The 19,653-nt window shown below is 41.5% G+C and overlaps 1 protein-coding gene across 2 annotated transcripts in view; it reads left to right on the top strand.

The window, feature by feature from the left end:
* Window positions 1-19,653, top strand: part of KCMF1 (potassium channel modulatory factor 1) — a 68,698-nt gene that overhangs the window by 35,954 nt on the left and 13,091 nt on the right. Inside the window, exons 3-4 of one of the 2 annotated variants that reach the window (XM_073345912.2) lie at window positions 9,522-9,661; window positions 18,966-19,095. In XM_073345912.2, coding sequence (XP_073202013.1) covers window positions 9,522-9,661; window positions 18,966-19,095 — 270 coding nt within the window. The remainder of the gene's footprint in view (window positions 1-9,521; window positions 9,662-18,965; window positions 19,096-19,653) is intronic. The other variant, XM_073345911.2, reaches the window with a different exon arrangement.

Here is a 19,653-nt window from a genome sequence, read left to right as displayed (position 1 = left end):
CTAAAATTTATTAAAACCAACAGAGAGAGAGTGTGGTTAAAAGATCAATATACATACAGACATAGGCTCAATTCATTGAGGTGCATATTCAGAGCAGAGATGTTGAGCTCTGTAGTTGCAAAGAGTTCTTTCAGAAATAGTTCATAAGCTATAGTCCAATGTCCAGATAGCCTATTCAGGGCATACCAGCATAACTGGAACGTCAGGTCTTGCGACTCAAACTTCCCCTGATGAAGCTGAAGCAGATCTGAGATGACAGAATCAGACCCAAGGATCTTTTATATAATTTCAGGTCTTTTGGCAAGTTGGAGTTCAAAAGGTAATTGGCATGACTTTGAAGGAGGTCCATCACCGGTACTTAGCATTTTTCATCCATAGATCTGAAAGTGCTTTACAAAGGAGAAAAGTACTATAGCTGTTTTACAGATGGGGGAACTGAAGCACAGAAATGAAGTGATTTGACCAAGATTTCCCAACTGCCAGTGGCAGAGCTGGAAAATAAAACCCAAGTCTACTGAGTCCCTGTCCAGAGCTCTAGTCTTAGGTCACACTGCCATGTGAGATGTTCACAAGGTCTTGCACAACTTCAAACTTTTGACAGACAAGCCATACATATCATTAATGAAAAATAAAGACTTGGATACGGTGCTCTTAGATGTCAGGGATTGCTTATGCATTTGAAATTAATGTATTGCAGACTATACACCTGACACCTTTATGGAGGAACCCTACTGATCATCCAGATTTTCCAGAGGCTCAGGATGATCTAGAAGCCCACATGAGAGGCATCAGAACTGAATAAGATAGACAGTAGTGCTGATTCACTATGTTCAAATTTATAAAGTCTGGTTGTCCCTTTTACTGTTCAGAGGTCCCACAGGCAACCTGGAACTTCTTTTCAGTGAGAAGGGAACTCTCTGAAGCTGAAGATCTGATCACCTATGGCAATTGTGCGGGGAGGGATAGCTCAGTGGTTTGAGCATTGGCCTGCTAAACCCAGGGTTGTGAGTTCAATCCTTGAGGGGGCCATTTAGGGATCTAGGGCAAAAATTGGGGATTGGTCCTGCTTTGAGCAGAGGGTTGAACTAGATGACCTCCTGAGGTCCCTTCCAACCCCTGATAGTCTATGATTCTAATTGTATTGTAGTTCTTCAGTCCTTACAGGATGACATTGGTAAGGAAGCTTGATGGACGCCAGAGCCTTAAAATGCTGAGAGCAAGTCCAGCCATCTGTGTGCTGGCCCAGCATAGGGCAAGGACTTGAAATAGAAGGTAGAATCATATAGATCTTGAAAGATACAGCTGAAAGAATCTCTTATTTCCTGAGAGGTCTCAGAAGATAACACTAGACCTGTGTAAAGGAGGAGGATGTGCATATCTAGTAACAGGTTTCAGAGTAACAGCCGTGTTAATCTGTATTCGCAAAAAGAAAAGGAGTACTTGTGGCACCTTAGAGACTAACCAATTTATTTGAGCATGAGCTTTCGTGAGCTACAGCTCACTTCATCGGATGCATACTAACCAATTTATTTGAGCATGAGCTTTCGTGAGCTACAGCTCACGAAAGCTCATGCTCAAATAAATTGGTTAGTCTCTAAGGTGCCACAAGTACTCCTTTTCTTTTTGCATATCTAGTAGTTATTGGCTATTTTTTAGATTGTAGAAATTCTGCTTCTTACTAGATCTTACAGGTCATAGAGTAGTACAAGACATATTTCCTCATTTTGGCATTCCAGAAGAGAGAATCACCACCCATCAAGGACTTGTCTACAGAGCTGTAGTGTTTCAGTGTAGACACTGTCTGTGCCAGGGGAAGGGTTCTTCGTCAGCATAGGTATTCCATCTCCTCGAGAGCTGGAAGCTAGGTCGATGGAAGCATTCTTCTGTCAGTTTAGCTCAATCTACACCAGAGTTTAGGTCAGCTTAACTATGTTGCTCAGGAGTGTTAATTTTTCACACCCCTGAATGACGGAGCTGGGTCATTTACCTTTTAGCCACTATTTACTAGCTCTCAATTCCAAGCTTTCAGGATGCATTGTGATTTCAAGCATGTTAATTCCACCCAACTCCCACCCCATCTAAACCCAAGGGAATGGACTTGCAGAGAGAGAGGTATAAATTCTTAATAGAATTCTACAAGAAGATGATCTCTCATTAACTGTGCTGAGCTGTAGGGTAACTGTCACATCAATCACCAGAGTAATCTCAGCTCAGATGCGTATGGGGCAACAGATCCAAACAATCCTGCCATCCTTCGAGACAAACGTTTATGCTAAGTGTCTCTGCTTAAAGAATGTGAGGCTTAGGCCATGTCTATATGTGCAGCACTTCAGCAGCACAGCTGTGCCCATGCAGCACGTCTGGTGAAGACACACTATGCTGTTGGCATAATAAAACCACCTCGGGGAGCAGCAGAAGCTATGTCAGTGGGAGAAGGTCTCCTACCAACATAGCACTGTGTACATTTATGTTTTATCACACCCCTGAAAGACTCAAATTATGCCAACATAGGCTGTAGTGTAGACAACGCCTTAGAGATACAAAACTCTAAGAAGTCTCAGGCTTCAGTGACTGGATTTCAGCGTGAAGCTTACCCAAGCTAAAACCAGAAGAACAGAAACTGATAAAACAAGAAAAATACTGAACAATACTAGCTGTTGCCAGTGGACATAGCTGTACCCAGAGACCCTCCTACACGAATGAAATTGATCGCTGATGAGTATAGAAGAAAGTAGCAACATCTTCAACTGGTTCTAAATCTAGTTGTTGGCATATGACTCTAGTAGCAGTGGTACTTGCACCAGAGCTTTAGTGAGAAGCGATAACCCTGTTAAGAACAATCCTAAAGTTGAATAAGAGTCTGTTCCTTTTGGGGTTTGATTATTTATATTAATCAAGTGGACAAGTCCTTCTCCAGCCACAAGATTAGATTTGGGGGTGTGGTGAATCTTCATTGCTAAATATTTTTGTTACAGATAGTGGTCTCTGTCTCTCTCTCTCACTCACACACTCACACACACACACACACACACACACACGAGTAAAGATGTAAGGGCATGTACGTTTCTTCTTTAGGGCTGTAAGAGGAAGCCAGACAAGAGGACGGGGAAAGTTTTAGCCAAAAACTCTGCTGTGAAGTAGGAAGTATGTCTGTAGGGATAACACTGCCTTATTCTAATAAAGCTCCTTAAGATAAGTGTGAGAAGAAAGTTACTTTTTTGATCCTTTGGGTCAAATGTCAATGTAATAATCTGACAACTAACCTCATACTGGTATCTGTTCAGTGGCAAAATTTTAATTTACATGCACGTTTCTTTGCAACACTCATAGAAAAATAACTAAGAAAAAGAAAATAAAATGTAAATTTCCCCTATGTCCTGTGGGTCAGTCCAGACAAAGTATTATGTTGTCTTACCGGTAGACAAAGGGAAGAAAATGTCACTTTGTTTGTTTGTTTGGTTTTTTTTACATTAGTCCATTATAGCAAGACTGGTTTTGTCTGAGCAATCCTATGGTCTGTCTACATAGCAACTAGACATCTGCAGTTGGCCCATGCCAGCCAACTCGGATTCAGGGCTTGGGCTGCGGGGCTGTTTCGCTGCAGTGTGGACTTCTGGGCTTGGGCTGGAGCCTGGGCTCGGGGACCCACCCATCTCCCACGGGAGGGCTGAGATTCATGATTGGGCTGCATTAGACAGTCTTGAAGGATGAGGGTTGGAAGCTTGGCATTCGTGCTGAATCTCTTATCTCAGTACTTTCCCTGTTTGTGTCAGGACATGGGATACTATTGCTGGAGTTTTCACTGTGTGGACACAGCTGTGGCATGTAGGGGAGATTTTGGTTTTTCCTAACCTCAGATAGGTCCAGATACCCAGGTCTGAGTTAGCTCAACTGAAAAGCTGGGAATTGTCCCTCAGTTCCCTCCCTCTTGTTTTTAAATACTTCGATTTTGAAATTTGTTTTGTAGATGGCAGCTGTAACAAGCAAGCATATCTTATATCCTTATTTTTTCACTTACATCCTGCTACCTGTGGGAAGAGTTTTGCGTGGACTTCCCTTTTTTTCCACTACACTTTGCCCTTCTGATTAATTTACTGTTCGTGTTTTTGTTTAATGATTTGTAGCAAGATCTGTGTACAGTGTGTTACTACTTCGGAAGTTTCTGGAACTGGATTGATAAACTGGAAGCAGCCCTTATAGATGAGTCTGACATAAAATTTGTTTGTGTGGGAGGGAGGAAAGGGAAGGAGTTCCCTGTCATTCAGTCAGTAGATGGATATTTATCCACTGTCTGGGAAGACCTACCAAAAGTTAGAAGTAATCAAACTAGCATGTAAGGAAACAATTGTTAATGCCATTGATTTGAGCTTGTTTGATGGTATTTCAAAGTTCCTATAGGACTCCAGAATATTTTGCATGTCCGCCTGCTGAAGTGCTGAACCTTAAATGACATCACCGTACTCTGTGAACTCATGAACTCAGTAAAGTGAAAGCAATAGGACTAGTTAAGGAGGAAAGAAGATTACATTTGGATTTTTCTGAATTTTTTTGAAAATTGGAATCTGTCCCTTTTGTTTACCTCTTATATCTAAAATCTTTATGTAGTTTCCTAGACGTGCAAAATTATTAGGACCAAAAAGAGAACTCTGGTTTACACTTTCACATCACTGCCCTGCAGAGTCCTGTTGTTGGAGGAGTTGCATGTCTAACCATAAAACCACTGACCATTTATAAGCAGTAGTCCAGATCCCTTGAGCTCCACATTCTGAGCACTAAGGGTATAATTACCCCCTCTGCAGCCTGAACTCCTCTCTGGCCATCTAGTGGAGTAGCCATAGAGCCAAGCTAACCATAATAGAGGTAGCTTTAATACAAACACAAAACATTTAGTTTAATTTTTGTAATTTTTCTGCTATTTATGTCAACTTTTTGCTGTTTATGGGGTCACCTTGAACTTTACTCAAAATGGTGGCGATATTTCTCTAGTCCTGCAAAGTTCTGCAATGCAGATGAGCATAAAAACTTGCACGTGTTCTCAGAGAGCCCAGAGCCTTAAGAAGGCTCAGGGCTTTCATTCCTAGTGTTTCCTTATTCCAAAAGGAAACTTTGTGGCCTTTGTTCTGCATCTCTCAGTATTGAACAGATTATTTCTGGGCACCATAATCCCTGCTTTCAGCTCTCACAATGGATATGGTGAATTTTAATCTTCAGAATGCCTACTTCCTCACCTCAAAAAGGTTAAAGCACACGTACCTCAGGTTCATGGAAGGCAGCAACCGCTACCAGACAGAAGTACTAACTTTTGGGTTAGAAGCAGCCGCATACTTTGCTGTGGTTGTGCCTCATCAGCAGCATCGGGGCCTGCAGATGGAGAGAGATCTTACGATAGTTCCCCTTGTTCCCCATTCTAACTTCCATAGGGGTCACATTAGATTTCACAAGGCTCTAGCTTGGTTGCTAGAAGACCGGTTCCAATATGTCTTCTAGTCAGTGGGTTTAGCCAGATGCAGGGTAGAAGTGAAGTTTTATTTGATACCTTGGCCTGATGGCAGTCTGTGTCTTTGTGACTCTTTCTGAGATGGTTGAATCTGGTGGACCAACCAAATAGTCACAGTTTGAATGTGATGGCATTTCCTCTCCAGCAAGGATAAGTCCCTGTAGTGCAGAGGTGGGCAAACTGTGACCCGTGGGCCACATCTGGCCTGCAGGACCCTCCTGCCCGGCCCCTGAGCTCCTAGAATCATAGAATATCAGGGTTGGAAGGGACCCCAGAAGGTCATCTAGTCCAACCCCCTGCTCGAAGCAGGACCAATTCCCAGTTAAATCATCCCAGCCAGGGCTTTGTCAAGCCTGACCTTAAAAACCTCTAAGGAAGGAGATTCTACCACCTCCCTAGGTAACGCATTCCAGTGTTTCACCACCCTCTTAGTGAAAAAGTTTTTCCTAATATCCAACCTAAATCTCCCCCACTGCAACTTGAGACCATTACTCCTCGTTCTGTCATCTGCTACCATTGAGAACAGTCTAGAGCCATCCTCTTTGGAACCCCCTTTCAGGTAGTTGAAAGCAGCTATCAAATCCCCCCTCATTCTTCTCTTCTGCAGGCTAAACAATCCCAGCTCCCTCAGCCTCTCCTCATAACTCATGTGTTCCAGACCCCTAATCATTTTTGTTGCCCTTCGCTGGACTCTCTCCAATTTATCCACATCCTTCTTGTAGTGTGGGGCCCAAAACTGGACACAGTCCTGCAGATGAGGCCTCACCAATGTCGAATAGAGGGGAACGATCACGTCCCTCGATCTGCTCGCTATGCCCCTACTTATACATCCCAAAATGCCATTGGCCTTCTTGGCAACAAGGGCACACTGCTGACTCATATCCAGCTTCTCATCTACTGTCACCCCTAGGTCCTTTTCCGCAGAACTGCTGCCTAGCCATTCGGCCCCTAGTCTGTAGCGGTGCATTGGATTCTTCCGTCCTAAGTGCAGGACCCTGCACTTATCCTTATTGAACCTCATCAGATTTCTTTTGGCCCAAACCTCCAATTTGTCTAGGTCCTTCTGTATCCTATCCCTCCCCTCCAGCGTATCTACCACTCCTCCCAGTTTAGTATCATCCGCAAATTTGCTGAGAGTGCAATCCACACCATCCTCCAGATCATTTATGAAGATATTGAACAAAACCGGCCCCAGGACCGACCCCTGGGGCACTCCACTTGACACCGGCTGCCAACTAGACATGGAGCCATTGATCATTACCCGTTGAGCCCGACAATCTAGCCAGCTTTCTACCCACCTTATAGTGCATTCATCCAGCCCATACTTCCTTAACTTGCTGACAAGAATACTGTGGGAGACCGTGTCAAAAGCTTTGCTAAAGTCAAGAAACAATACATCCACTGCTTTCCCTTCATCCACAGAACCAGTAATCTCATCATAAAAGGCGATTAGATTAGTCAGGCATGACCTTCCCTTGGTGAATCCATGCTGGCTGTTCCTGATCACTTTCCTCTCATGCAAGTGCTTCAGGATTGATTCTTTGAGGACCTGCTCCATGATTTTTCCAGGGACTGAAGTGAGGCTGACTGGCCTGTAGTTCCCAGGATCCTCCTTCTTCCCTTTTTTAAAGATTGGCACTACATTAACCTTTTTCCAGTCATCCGGGACTTCCCCCATTCGCCACGAATTTTCAAAGATAATGGCCAATGGCTCTGCAATCACAGCCGCCAATTCGTTCAGCACTCTCGGATGCAACTCGTCCGGCCCCATGGACTTGTGCACGTCCAACTTTTCTAAATAGTCCCTAACCACCTCTATCTCCACAGAGGGCTGGTCATCTCTTCCCCATTTTGTGATGCCCAGCGCAGCAGTCTGGGAGCTGACCTTGTTAGTGAAGACAGAGGCGCAAAAAAAGCATTGAGTACATTAGCTTTTTCCACATCCTCTGTCACTAGGTTGCCTCCCTCATTCAGTAAGGGGCCCACACTTTCCTTGGCTTTCTTCTTGTTGCCAACATACCTGAAGAAACCCCTCTTGTTACTCTTAACATCTCTTGCTAGCTGCAGCTCCAGGTGCGATTTGGCCCTCCTGATATCATTCCTACATGCCCGAGCAATATTTTTATACTCTTCCCTGGTCATATGTCCAACCTTCCACTTCTTGTAAGATTCTTTTTTATGTTTAAGATCCGCTAGGATTTCACCATTAAGCCAAGCTGGTCGCCTGCCATATTTACTATTCTTTCGACTCATCGGGGTGGTTTGTCCCTGTAACCTCAACAGGGATTCCTTGAAATACAGCCAGCTCTCCTGGACTCCTTTCCCGTTCATGTTAGTCCCCCAGGGGATCCTGGCCATCCGTTCCCTGAGGGAGTCGAAGTCTGCTTTCCTGAAGTCCAGGGTCCGTATCCTGCTGCTTACCTTTCTTCCCTGTGTCAGGATCCTGAACTCAACCAACTCATGGTCACTGCCTCCCAGATTCCCATCCACTTTTGCTTCCCCCACTAATTCTGCCCGGTTTGTGAGTTTGTTTCTTAGCCTCCTACTTAGAGCCCTATGGGAACAATGTCATGAATTAGAGAGAGACTTTTTGGGAAGTAATCCAACTCTTGTTCTGCAATATGTTGCTTCCACAGAACCTCTTTGCCTCTCCTTAGTAACTATGTGCAAATAAGACTTAATGAAACAGTCAGGAATAGAAAGACCAGTAGAGGAGGCTTCTTTTTAATGCCATAGGTCTTGAAATATTGGGCTCTAGGGCATGCAAACACACTATAACTGCTAATTATTGTTCAAAAATGGTTCAGTGTCTGTGGGGTTAGGTGTGTGATTCCTGCAGTGAGGCTCTGTGCATGTGCTAATTTGGAGCACAAGAGTTCCTATTGATAACAGCTTTTGAATTATTCTAAACCAGTGCTCTGTCTAGCCCCGTATCCTGTCTGACGGAGGCCAATAGCGGAAGTTTCAGAAGGTGCAAGGAACTCTGTACAAGACAGTTATGAAATAACGTGCCCACAGGGAAGTTCCTTCTTAACCCCCATCATTTTGAGGTTGGCTTATGCTCTGGAGCATGAAGATTTATATTTTTTTTCCAAAACTTGTTCAGTTTTTTAATCCTTTATTATTTAGAACTGTGTATTCTTTATCCATATAAATGTCAATCACTCTTTGACTATCAACAAGCCCAAGGAAGAAGAATGGTGGAAAAGAGTTGAATCTATGTGCTCAGGAAAAATACCTCTTTTAAGCCTGCAAGTAAATTACAAGCTTTATTCGTTTTATAGTCATCATAGTGAAGAAGGAATGAGTTCATTTTTTTTTTTTTTTAGTACAGGTGGTTACATTTTCATGACAGGTTTGCAGGGGTGCATTTTAATGTAGCTGTTTGTTCAGGAGTCGAACTATATAAATTCTACAGGTGTAGGTGCTTGAAAAGGAAACTAGAACATAACAGCTTTCAAGTGTTATTTGCTTCGGTAAATAGACCAAGTTTGAGCTTTGTCTGCACTAGGCTTTTTCTCTCTCCAGTTTCCCATTGTTGCAAAGGTTGGTTCATTTCCAACAGTGGTAGAAAGAGTGCCATTGTAGACAAGACACATTTAAATACTGTTTTGTGTAGAATTGCTGTGACCAAGCTATCCTCCTGGAGACCTGCCTACCCCCACATTTCTATTATAGTGAACTTACATCAGGGGAAATGATTTGGGAGTGGAGTTGGGGGGACAAGTTAGGGTAGAAAGTGGCACATGAGGCACTTGCAGTTACTGGATGATGTTTTGTTGTATTTGATAGCATGAAATTAGCATAATCCATTTATTCCTTTGAGTGTTTAATTCGTTGAACACCTTTATAAATATCAAGTTCTCCTTATGTTTTCAGACATATAACCAAGTGCCTGAGTTAAAATTCCGCTTGACCAAAGGACTAGTGTAACATAGTTGACAGTACCATACATATTTTAACTACAGTGTATTTAGTAATGCTCCTTCGTGAATGAAGTCTACCCACTGGTTTTCTTTCCCAGATTTGTACTATGGTGGAGAAGCTTTCTCTGTAGAGCAGCCACAGTCTTTTACTTGTCCTTACTGTGGAAAAATGGGTTACACGGAAACATCTCTTCAAGAACATGTTACTTCCGAGCATGCAGAAACATCAACAGAAGTGGTAAGCAGAATCATTATTGCTTTTGAATTATGGTGAAAACATGAGAAATTAAAGCTCAACTGTGTCTTTCATTTTAGTTTGTGTATGTATTCTAAAAATGGTGTGTGTGTGTATACACACACACAAACACTTGAGAGATTAGAATGTTTGTCATATTTTAAAAACAATTGAAGTAATCTCATAAGTGATTTTACTAAACTACATATATGCAACATGATCAAGTCACCATTGCTGTTGGAACCTTAACTGTTGCATTACCCGACTTTCTTTATTTTAACCAGCCAGCTTTAATGTTGCATTAACATAGTTTTGTGTTTTTAATTTCTACATAGCTTATTTCTTTCTAAATATGAAAGGGGAAGAGAAGAAGTCTTTTAAAAATAATGTTAATATTTGTATTATTTTAGTTAAAGTTCTAAAGTTGAGGAGAATTGAGCAGTGAGTTCACACCTTTGCTGATGTCATATTGGTTGGATAGAGTTTTCTATCAAGTTTACATTATGCCACCTGTATCTTTGCAATAGAAAAGATTAACTTAACTTTTTTTAAATGAAAGCTTAGAAATTGCTGAATATTGTACAATGCAGAAAAACTCAGGAGGGAGCCTAATATCATGGAATTTACTTTTTGTGACCACAAATCTCATTCCTAATGTTGACTATAGTTTTGGGGGGGGCGGTGGGATGTTTTTGATGCATATTATGGGACATTTAGAACCTGCCACATGCTAATTGTCCCAACAGCACTTCTCTGAGCCCAGCCACCAAATCTGCACACTGTCTATATTCTGTAGATTGGAGTAACTATATGGTTTTTATTCTGTGGAATTGGGAGGTAGACAAGGGTTTGCACCTGACTTACAACAGCCTATTTTAAACTACTTTTTCTCTTTTCAATGAATCTGGCATTGTTTGTAGAAATACTTCAAAAAGTTTTTCTGTTAATACTTATTAAAAGTTATCAGACACATTCTTCTGGCTGTTAAAATGGATAGTACAATTCCATAGAACCATGGAAGGGACCTCAGTAGGTCATCTAATCCAATCCCTGCACTGAAGGCAGGACAAAGTAATAACAAGACCATTCCTGACAGGTATTTGTCTAACCTGTTCTTTTCCAGTGTCAAGTCAGTATGGCACATTTTGGATTTCTAACTCCAGAATCATCTAGGGCATTATCACAACATCCTTTCTTTTCTGAAATTCCAGGCATTACCAGAACAAGGTTATACCACCAAATGACTGCTCTTGAGATTACTGTATATATGCGCAGTGTCTTAAAGTGCTTCATTCTTATGAAGATAGGGTTAATGGATAGCCCACTACACTGTTTTAAAAAAACAAATGTGTAGCAGAGAGTCTCAAAGCCCAGGTCACCTGACTCAGACTCGTGCTATGGGACTGAAAATAGCAGTGTGGCTGTTTCTGTGCAGGCTTGAGCCCAGACTCTGAGACCCACCCTCCTTGTTGGTTTTCAGAGCCCAGACTTTAGCCCAAGCAGGAACATCTACACTGCTAATTTTAGCTCTGTAGTGTGAGCCTAAGTCAGTTGACCTGGGCTCTGAGACTTGCTGCTGAGGTGTTTGGGGCTGTTTTTTTCCCCCCAGTGTAGATGTAGCCAGTGTGGCCTTCCCTTCAAGGAAGCTGGATCCTGCTGAGGAACTTTGAATTTGACTATCACTTGTTCAATGGTCCATAAAATTAAAATGCTATGGTATATTGGTCCTGTAAGGTGGGTTTTGCTTTTTCTCTATCATTGATCACTTGAGTTCCTGTTCATTTCAATAGTAGTAATCAGTTCACAGCAGGTAGGGGCTGGTCTGTACTACAGAGTTAGGTCGGCTTAACTACATCGCTCAGGACTGTGAAGTTCTGGTATACACACTGCTAAGTCAAGGGAAGAATTCTATGATCAACCTACCTCTCAGAGAGGTGGAATTACTACTAATCGCCGCCACTGTGCCAGTCTAGCATTTCTAGTGTAGGCCTACCCTGTGGTATTCAATTGCACATTATACAGTAGAGTTCTGGAAGACCTATTTTGCTTCTGCTGTTTGTTGGCAAGTAACTGATAACCAAGCCTTTGTAGCTAGGTGTGATTATTGCCTGTGGCGGAATATGTTACCATTTCTGAAACTTTTTCTGAACATGGGAAATACCCCTCTTTACTATGTCTAGGAAGGCTTGGATCTGTTCAAGAACACTTTGCAATCTGTCTTTGATGCCTTATAAATGCTATGTTCTTGACCTTGGTCTGAAACTAATGATTATACACCTCAGCTATTTAGGAACTGATGAGCTCTAAATTATTTTTGTCTTAGAAAAGTCCACAGCTCTTCACTACTTGATTTAAACAAAATTGCCTACTAGACAATTTTTGGAACACAGTTCTTAAGCTATTCTAGATTAAGTTCGCCCAGGAATCAAACTGTTCAAGAAATCTTCAGATTTGGATGCTTTTTATGCTTCAGGAATATGGGGGATATGGAGTGAATGTATTTGTTGCTCCGTTTTATCTTTGTTTGCTATTGGTTAATGTAATCCATTTCAAGCTTTCATACTTTTATATCAGACCTAATGTATGATAGAGAAATAACTCTCATCGTTTCAGATTTCCTCCTCCCTTTTGACTCCTTTATTTTATTTTAGTTTTTCATATTTCAAAGAAGAATGTAACATATTTGACCTTTGGTGGATTTAAGAGTTAGAATGTGGATGTTGATTCTGTTTAGACCGAGACACTGGTATCAAGGGCAGATGAACATCACTTTCTTTTTCCTGCTTCCCCCTCCCCCACCAAGGGCTGGTCTCTTTTAGGTAATTTCAGGTTTAACTGTAATTGCTACATTTAAATAAAGTGATTGCAATAAAACCCCTAAATTTAGATGCGTTTTTGTCATTGGTATGGTAATGTAATTCTGATTCATGCCACTTGATGTCAGTGAAACTTTGCAGATATAGATTATTGTGTGAGTCTGAGTTTCTCCAATTGGCACATTTTTGGTCTGCAGCTATGTTTAAAAATGTCTTTTTTTTTCTCATTTGCACTTGAGGCCAAAGTTTGTAGTATTGAGCAGCTGCCTCTCTGTTGATTTTGGTGGGAGTTTTGGTGCTCCACCTGTTGGAAAATGGAACTCTTGTTCTTTATTTGCAGATCAGTCTCCAGTATTTTTATACCCATATCTTTGTTCCTAGCTTGTGGTGGTGAAGGATATTTTCATCCATAGTACTGTATTCATAGCACCGGTGCACATTTGTATGATGTGATAGTAAAGAGCTGAATTTAGCATTGGCTATAAAGTCTCTTATAGGTACATATAAAACTTTGTTTCAATATTGTGGTGTTGCTGCAGTTGAGCAAAGAATATAAGCACATGACTCAGGAGAAAGTCATTCAGGTTTATAATCGCTTTATGAGCCCATGTTTTGAAACAATTATCCTTGCTTAGATGCTGATATTAAGCAAGTACTTACAATAGCGATGGTAATCAAAATACGCTTGTGTATATATAAAAGCTTTCTGACTTTCAGCCAGATTTGCAGGGCTAATTGTGGGTTGTTTTTACCTGTATCTGGTAATTTTTATTTTAGGCAGTAAGTTAAAGAACTCAGTTCAACGGAATAAATCTGATCCGGTTCAAACATTGCCATGTTAATGTGTATGACAGGCTAGAAAACTGAAGTTTTTTGCCTTTCCTTATATGCAGCGATTGCATAGTTGGAAGCTTCCAGTTCAGAAGGGCAACACACACCCAATTTCCTTGGACATTTGTAGTATTGTAATAATTGGTGGTATTTCCCTTGATGTTTAAACTTAGTAGTGAGGCTGGCTGGAAAACAAGAGTTCTGTTTCATGAAAAATGTTCAGAGTTTCAGAATTTGTTTTCATTCCAATGTGGAGCAAAATCAACATCTTTCAAGTTGTTCTCCCCTCTCCTGCCCTCCCCCTCCCCCCCCCACCGAAAAAAAAACAAAACATGGACCACCCCCCCCCCCACCCCACCCCAACTGGAATAACCAATAGTCAGAGTGCTCACCAGGGATGTGAGAGACCTAGGTTCAAGTCCCCTTCTCTGTCCGATTCAGAGCGGGGACATTACCCTGGAGCTCCCACATCCCAGGTGAGTGCCCAGAGCACCAGGCTAGTAGCTATTCTGGGCTCACGCTCTCTCTCTCACCAAAAATTCCATCCTCGATCTTTCCAACACGACCTTTGTCAAAGCTGATGCATTTTTATGAATCAGCATTTTCTGAGCACCCTTCTCGCACAAAAAAAAAAAAGTTGAAAAATTCTTGACCTGCTCTGCTTATTATGTGCTCATTGTACTTGAAAAATATATGGTAGTATCTTTGTAATATATTTTCAAAATTTAGACTGCACAGCTTCCCAAAATAAGGAACAGATTTTATACCTGTTGTACAAAGTTTTGGTGAGAAGTTAAATCTGTTTGTGGTTGCCAATTTTAATTTCTACAATAGATGAAGACAATTAAAGGGCAGTGGTCAGGAATTGAATGGCTAGTGCATATACTAAAGGGCAGGTTTGTTTGGTCCCTCTTCCAAGTTCAAAGGACTCTGACTGGTACGTTAACCATTATTGTTGCTGATGGATTTTCATAAAATAGACTGGTCCATGTGTAAAGACAAGTTCTGACTGGAGCTCAAGGGTTGCACATAACCTGATTTATTAGGTTGCTCGTGGTACGAAACCTGTCCCTTGGTAGATAAGCTCTCACTGTGACTGAATCTAGGGTGGCCCCTAAGAAGTCTGTTGTCTGTATCCGAGTGAGGACAGACTTTTCCAGGTTCACTCTTATTCCTAGGGAAGAAAGTAGTTGAAGCATTGATGAGGTCAGCTTGTGGGCTTCCAGGTGTGTCTTGGCAACAAGTAGGGGAAAACAGTGAAGCCATTCCATCTGAAATAAGCTGCTGCTACCAGAAAGACTTTGGTAAAAGCTCTGGGTACAGTAGCATGGCTAAATGGGTGCATCCTGCATTGAAAGTGGATGGTGCCCATCGCAGAGCTCTGAGAAAATGCCTCTGGGTGGAGCGAATATAAAGTAAATCCTACAAAAAGTGGAAACTAGGTCAAATTACAATGGATGAATATAAACAAATAACACAAGTACGTAGGGACAAAATTAGAAAGGCCAAGGAACAAAAGGAGATCAAACTAATTAGAGACATAAATGGTAACAAGAAAACATTCTATGAGTACACTAGAAGCAAGAGGAAGACCCAAGGACAGGGTAGGCCCGTTACTCAATGGGGTGGGGGCCGGGGGGGAACAGTAACAGAAAATGTGGAAATGGCAGAGGTGCTTAATGACTTCTTTGTTTCGGTTTTCATCATGAAGGTTGATGGTGATTGGACCTCTAACATAGTGAATGCCAGTGAAAATGAGGTAGGATCAGAGGCTAAAATAGGGAAAGAACAAGTTAAAAATTACTTAGACAAATTAGGTTTCAGAGTAACAGCCGTGTTAGTCTGTATTCGCAAAAAGAAAAGGAGTACTTGTGGCACCTTAGAGACTAACCAATTTATTTGAGCATGAGCTTTCGTGAGCTACAGCTCACTTCATCGGATGCATACCGTGGAAACTGCAGCAGACTTTATATACACACAGAGAACATGAAACAATACCTCCTGGTAATCAAGGTGGGCCATGTCCAGCACAAATCCAGGCTTTCTCACCCCCCCCCCCTTTTTTTTTTTCCAAAAGGGGGTGAGGGTGAGAGAGCCTGGATTTGTGCTGGACATGGCCCACCTTGATTACCATGCACATTGTAGGGAGAGTGGTCACTTTGGATGAGCTATTACCAGCAGGAGAGTGAGTTTGTGTGTGTGTGTTTTGGAGGGGGATGAGGGGGTGAGAGAACCTGGATTTGTGCAGGAAATGGCCCACCTTGATTATCATGCACATTGTGTAGAGAGTTGTCACTTTGGATGGGCTATTACCAGCAGGAGAGTGAGTTTGGGGGGGGGGGGGGGGGGAGGGTGAGAAAACCTGGATTTGTGCTGGAAATGGCCCAACTTGATGATCGCTTTAGATAAGCTATTACCAGCAGGACAGTGGGATGGGAGGAGGTATTGTTTCATGTTCTCTGTGTGTATATAAAGTCTGCTGCAGTTTCCACGGTATGCATCCGATGAAGTGAGCTGTAGCTCACGAAAGCTCATGCTCAGATAAATTGGTTAGTCTCTAAGGTGCCACAAGTACTCCTTTTTCTTTTAGACAAATTAGATATCTTCAAGTCACCAGGGCCTGATGAAATGCATCCTGGAATACTCAAGGAGTTGACTGAGGAGATAGCCATTAGTGATTATCTTTGAAAAGTCATGGAAGACGGGAGAGATTCCAGAAGGCTGGAAAAGGGCAAATATAGTGCCCATCTATAAAAAGGGAAATAAAGACAACCTGGGGAATTACAGACCAGTCAGCTTAACTTCAGTAGCCAGAAAGATAATGGAGCAAATAATTAAGCAATCAATTTGCAAACATCTAGAAGATAATAAGGTGATAAGTAACAGTTAGCATGGATTTTTCAAGAACAAATCGTGTCAAATCCACTTGATACCTTTCTTTGACAGGGTAACAAGCCTTGTGGATGGGGAAGCGGTAGATGTGGTATATCTTGACTTCAGTAAAGCTTCTGATACTCTCACATGAACTTCTCATAAACTAGGGAAATGCAACCTAGATGGAGCTACTATAAGATGGGTGCAAAACCAGTTGGAAAACCATTCCCAGAGAGTAGTTATCAGTGGTTCACAGTCATGCTGGAAGGACATAACGAGTGAGGTCCTGCAGGGATCAGTTCTGGGTCTGGTTCAGTTCAATATCTTCATCCATGATTTCGGGAGTACTCTGGAGGATAGAATTAAAATTCAAAATTGTCTGGACAAACTGGAGAAATGGTCTGAAGTAAATAGAATGAAATTCAATAAGGACAAATGCAAAGTACTCCACTTAGGAAGGAAGAATCAGTTGCACGCATACAAAATGGGAAATGACTGCCTAGGAAGGAGTATTGCGGAAAGGGATCTGGGGGTCATAGTGGATCACAAACTAAGTATGAGTCAACAGTGTAACACTGTTGCAAAAAAACAAAAAGTGCTAACTTCATTCTGGGATGTATTAGCAGGAGTGTTGTAGGTAAGACACGAGAAGTAATTTTTCCGCTCTACTCTGTGCTGATTAGGCCTCAACTGGAGTATTGTGTCCAGTTTTGGGCACCACATTTCAGGAAGGATGTGGACAAATTGGAGGAAGTCCAGAGAAGAGCAACAAAAATGATTCAAGGTCTAGAAAACATGACCTATGAGGGAAGATTGAAAAAACTGGGTTTGCTTAGTCTGGAAAAGAGAAGACTGAGAGGGGCCATAACAGTTTTCAAATACATAAGAGGTTGTTACAAAGAGGAGGGAGAAGAACAAGGACAAGAAGCAATAGGCTTAAATTGCAGCGAGGGATGTTTAGGATAGACATTAGGAAAAACTTCCTGTCAGGGTGGCTAAGCACTGGAATAAATTGCCTAGGGAGGTTGTAGAATCTCCGTCATTGGCGGTTTTTAAGAACAGGTTAGACAAACACCTGTCAGGGATGGTCTACTTAATACTTAGTCCTGCCATGAGCGCAGGGGACTAGACTAAATGACCTCTCAATGTCCCTTCCAGTCCTGTGATTCATATTGAGAGCTATAAACCATGTGTCTTTCTCCAGGGATGCGATTATTCAAGAGTGACAATGCAAAATCACATTTTGCAAATAAAGTGGTTGAGATTGTGGAGATCAAGGATAGGTTTCTAACCTCCCATCTTCTTGAGGACTAGGAAGTATGAAGAGTAAAAACCTTTCCCTTGGTGTTGAAGATATACGTGCTCCATTGCGCCTTGCTGGAAGAGTTCCAGGGGATTCCTGCTCTTCAGCTATCCTGTTACCCTGCCCCCTCCCCCTTCCCGCCGCCCCTTTTACTACTTGTAAAAATAGTCGGTCTGCATAATTACAGTCAAGCTACTGGGGCAGCTTCATGCTGTTTTTATTGAAGCAGTTTTGTATTTTCCAAAGTAGTTTTTGTTTAAACCCCCTCTCTCCCCTCCTCCCGTGTTGTTCCCCTCCCCCCCTCCCCCCATTAATTGTGCTTCCCTGAGCACAACCACTTATGCAACAGCATGAAGGTGAGCAATCCAGTCTAGACATAAGCTGGTTGATATATGTAGCCCAAAAGCAAAGCTCTGATTTAAAGCCCTGGAAACAGTCAACTTAAATTTATTATTTTTTAATTGTTTTTTAGAATCCCTGCACTAGGAGCAATTTGATCTGGTCTATTTTTGAATCTTTATTTTCCTCTTAAATGTATGCATTCAGCAGGTGTAAAACATGAGACTGATGATTTAAGGTGACCTGCAAAGGTGTAAAAGTGGACTTGTGCCAGTTGTATGTATGAGGCCTGCATCGTGGTTTTTGTTTCTCATGATTTCCATGAGAAACTCAGGTCTGCCTTAAAAAGTCTGTCTACACTTGACTACTTTCTACCTAAAATTTCCCACGGTTGCTAACACCATTGATGTACCACCCTTGGTAGCAATGGTGGGAGCACTCATGTAGACAAGACATGGTATGCAGCCTGGGGTTTCCCCACCCAATCAATCACAGTAAAATACTTGTGTCTGGTGTGTGGACATGCTAATATTTCCACTGTTGCTGCAATGGTGGGGAAAAAATTGGGATGGGGGAGTCTAGAATAGATAGTTTGAAGATCCTTGGACTCTCTAAATGTTGTTATGGGAGGCAGCTTGTTCAGATGCTATCAAATATTCACTTTCGGAGTAGTTCTCTTCTCAGTCTACATATAGAATGTATGTGAGAGTGTGCCTCTGGCTTTCAAGAGCAAAGAATGAATAAGATGATGTCACCATGTTTGGTGCATGTGAGCTGTTAGCAACATGTGTAAACAGACCCTTTCTATCTGCATAGAAATTAGCATATTAAGACAAATTGTAAAACCAGAGAGTTACAAATCTGATTTGAAAATAAATTTCACTTTGGGTTTCCAGGGTGTTACTAAAAACATAAGTAAGACGGGAAGACAGTATTGATTTTTAAAAAAACTAGTTAAGCTAATAGTTCTTCTTGAACACTTTTTTTAAACTACTTTTTACCTGTGACTACAAATATGCAGCATTAGAATTTGATTATTAAAACATAGTAATTTCTAATTGTTAAGAGATCAGCCCAGAACGATGAATGCATGTTGTTGTTTTGTGAAGTTGTTAAACTTGTTTTTCTGACTTTGTCATTTCAGATTTGTCCAATATGTGCAGCGTTACCTGGAGGGGATCCTAATCATGTCACAGATGACTTTGCAGCACATCTTACACTGGAACACAGAGCTCCTAGAGATTTAATATCCTTTCTCAAGTCAAGTAAAAAAGGCAGGATTGTATGACATATAATATTAACTACTTGTTTTAATTTTACAAGCAGGTTGTGGCATTTTAATTCCACTAGCCTCTTAGAACTGCCATTTAGTTTAGTTGTTGGAAAACCAGTATATGAAAAAGTTACTGTAGAACCAAATGTCATAATTCATTGTACTACTAATAAAATACCTAAGTTGCTAGTGTTTTTGAAAACCAACAAATAGATGCAAATAAAGTTGCCTGCTGACAGTATCTGTCTAAAGCAGTGGTTTTCAACCTTTTTTATTTGTGGAGCCCTAAAAAATTTCAAATGGGGGTGCAGACCGCTTTGGAAATCTTAGACATAGTCTGTGGACCCCCAGAGGTCTGCGTACCACATGTTGAAAACCACTGGTCCAAAGCAGTAATATAAATGCACCAGTACATAGCAGATAATTACACACCAAACATGATGAATCAGTTTATACCATAAACAATTTTTTGAGGGGTTGTTGTGGGTTGGTTTTGATGAGTGACTTTTAAAAATTTTACTTCAGCTATATACTGCCATTTTAAATGGGATACTTTCAT

This window comes from Lepidochelys kempii, chromosome 5 (assembly GCF_965140285.1).
Source record: "Lepidochelys kempii isolate rLepKem1 chromosome 5, rLepKem1.hap1, whole genome shotgun sequence".
In the NCBI taxonomy this organism is placed as follows: domain Eukaryota; kingdom Metazoa; phylum Chordata; order Testudines; family Cheloniidae; genus Lepidochelys; species Lepidochelys kempii.
Note: the sequence above shows the minus strand (reverse complement) of the source record. Positions and strands in the feature narration are given on the sequence as shown.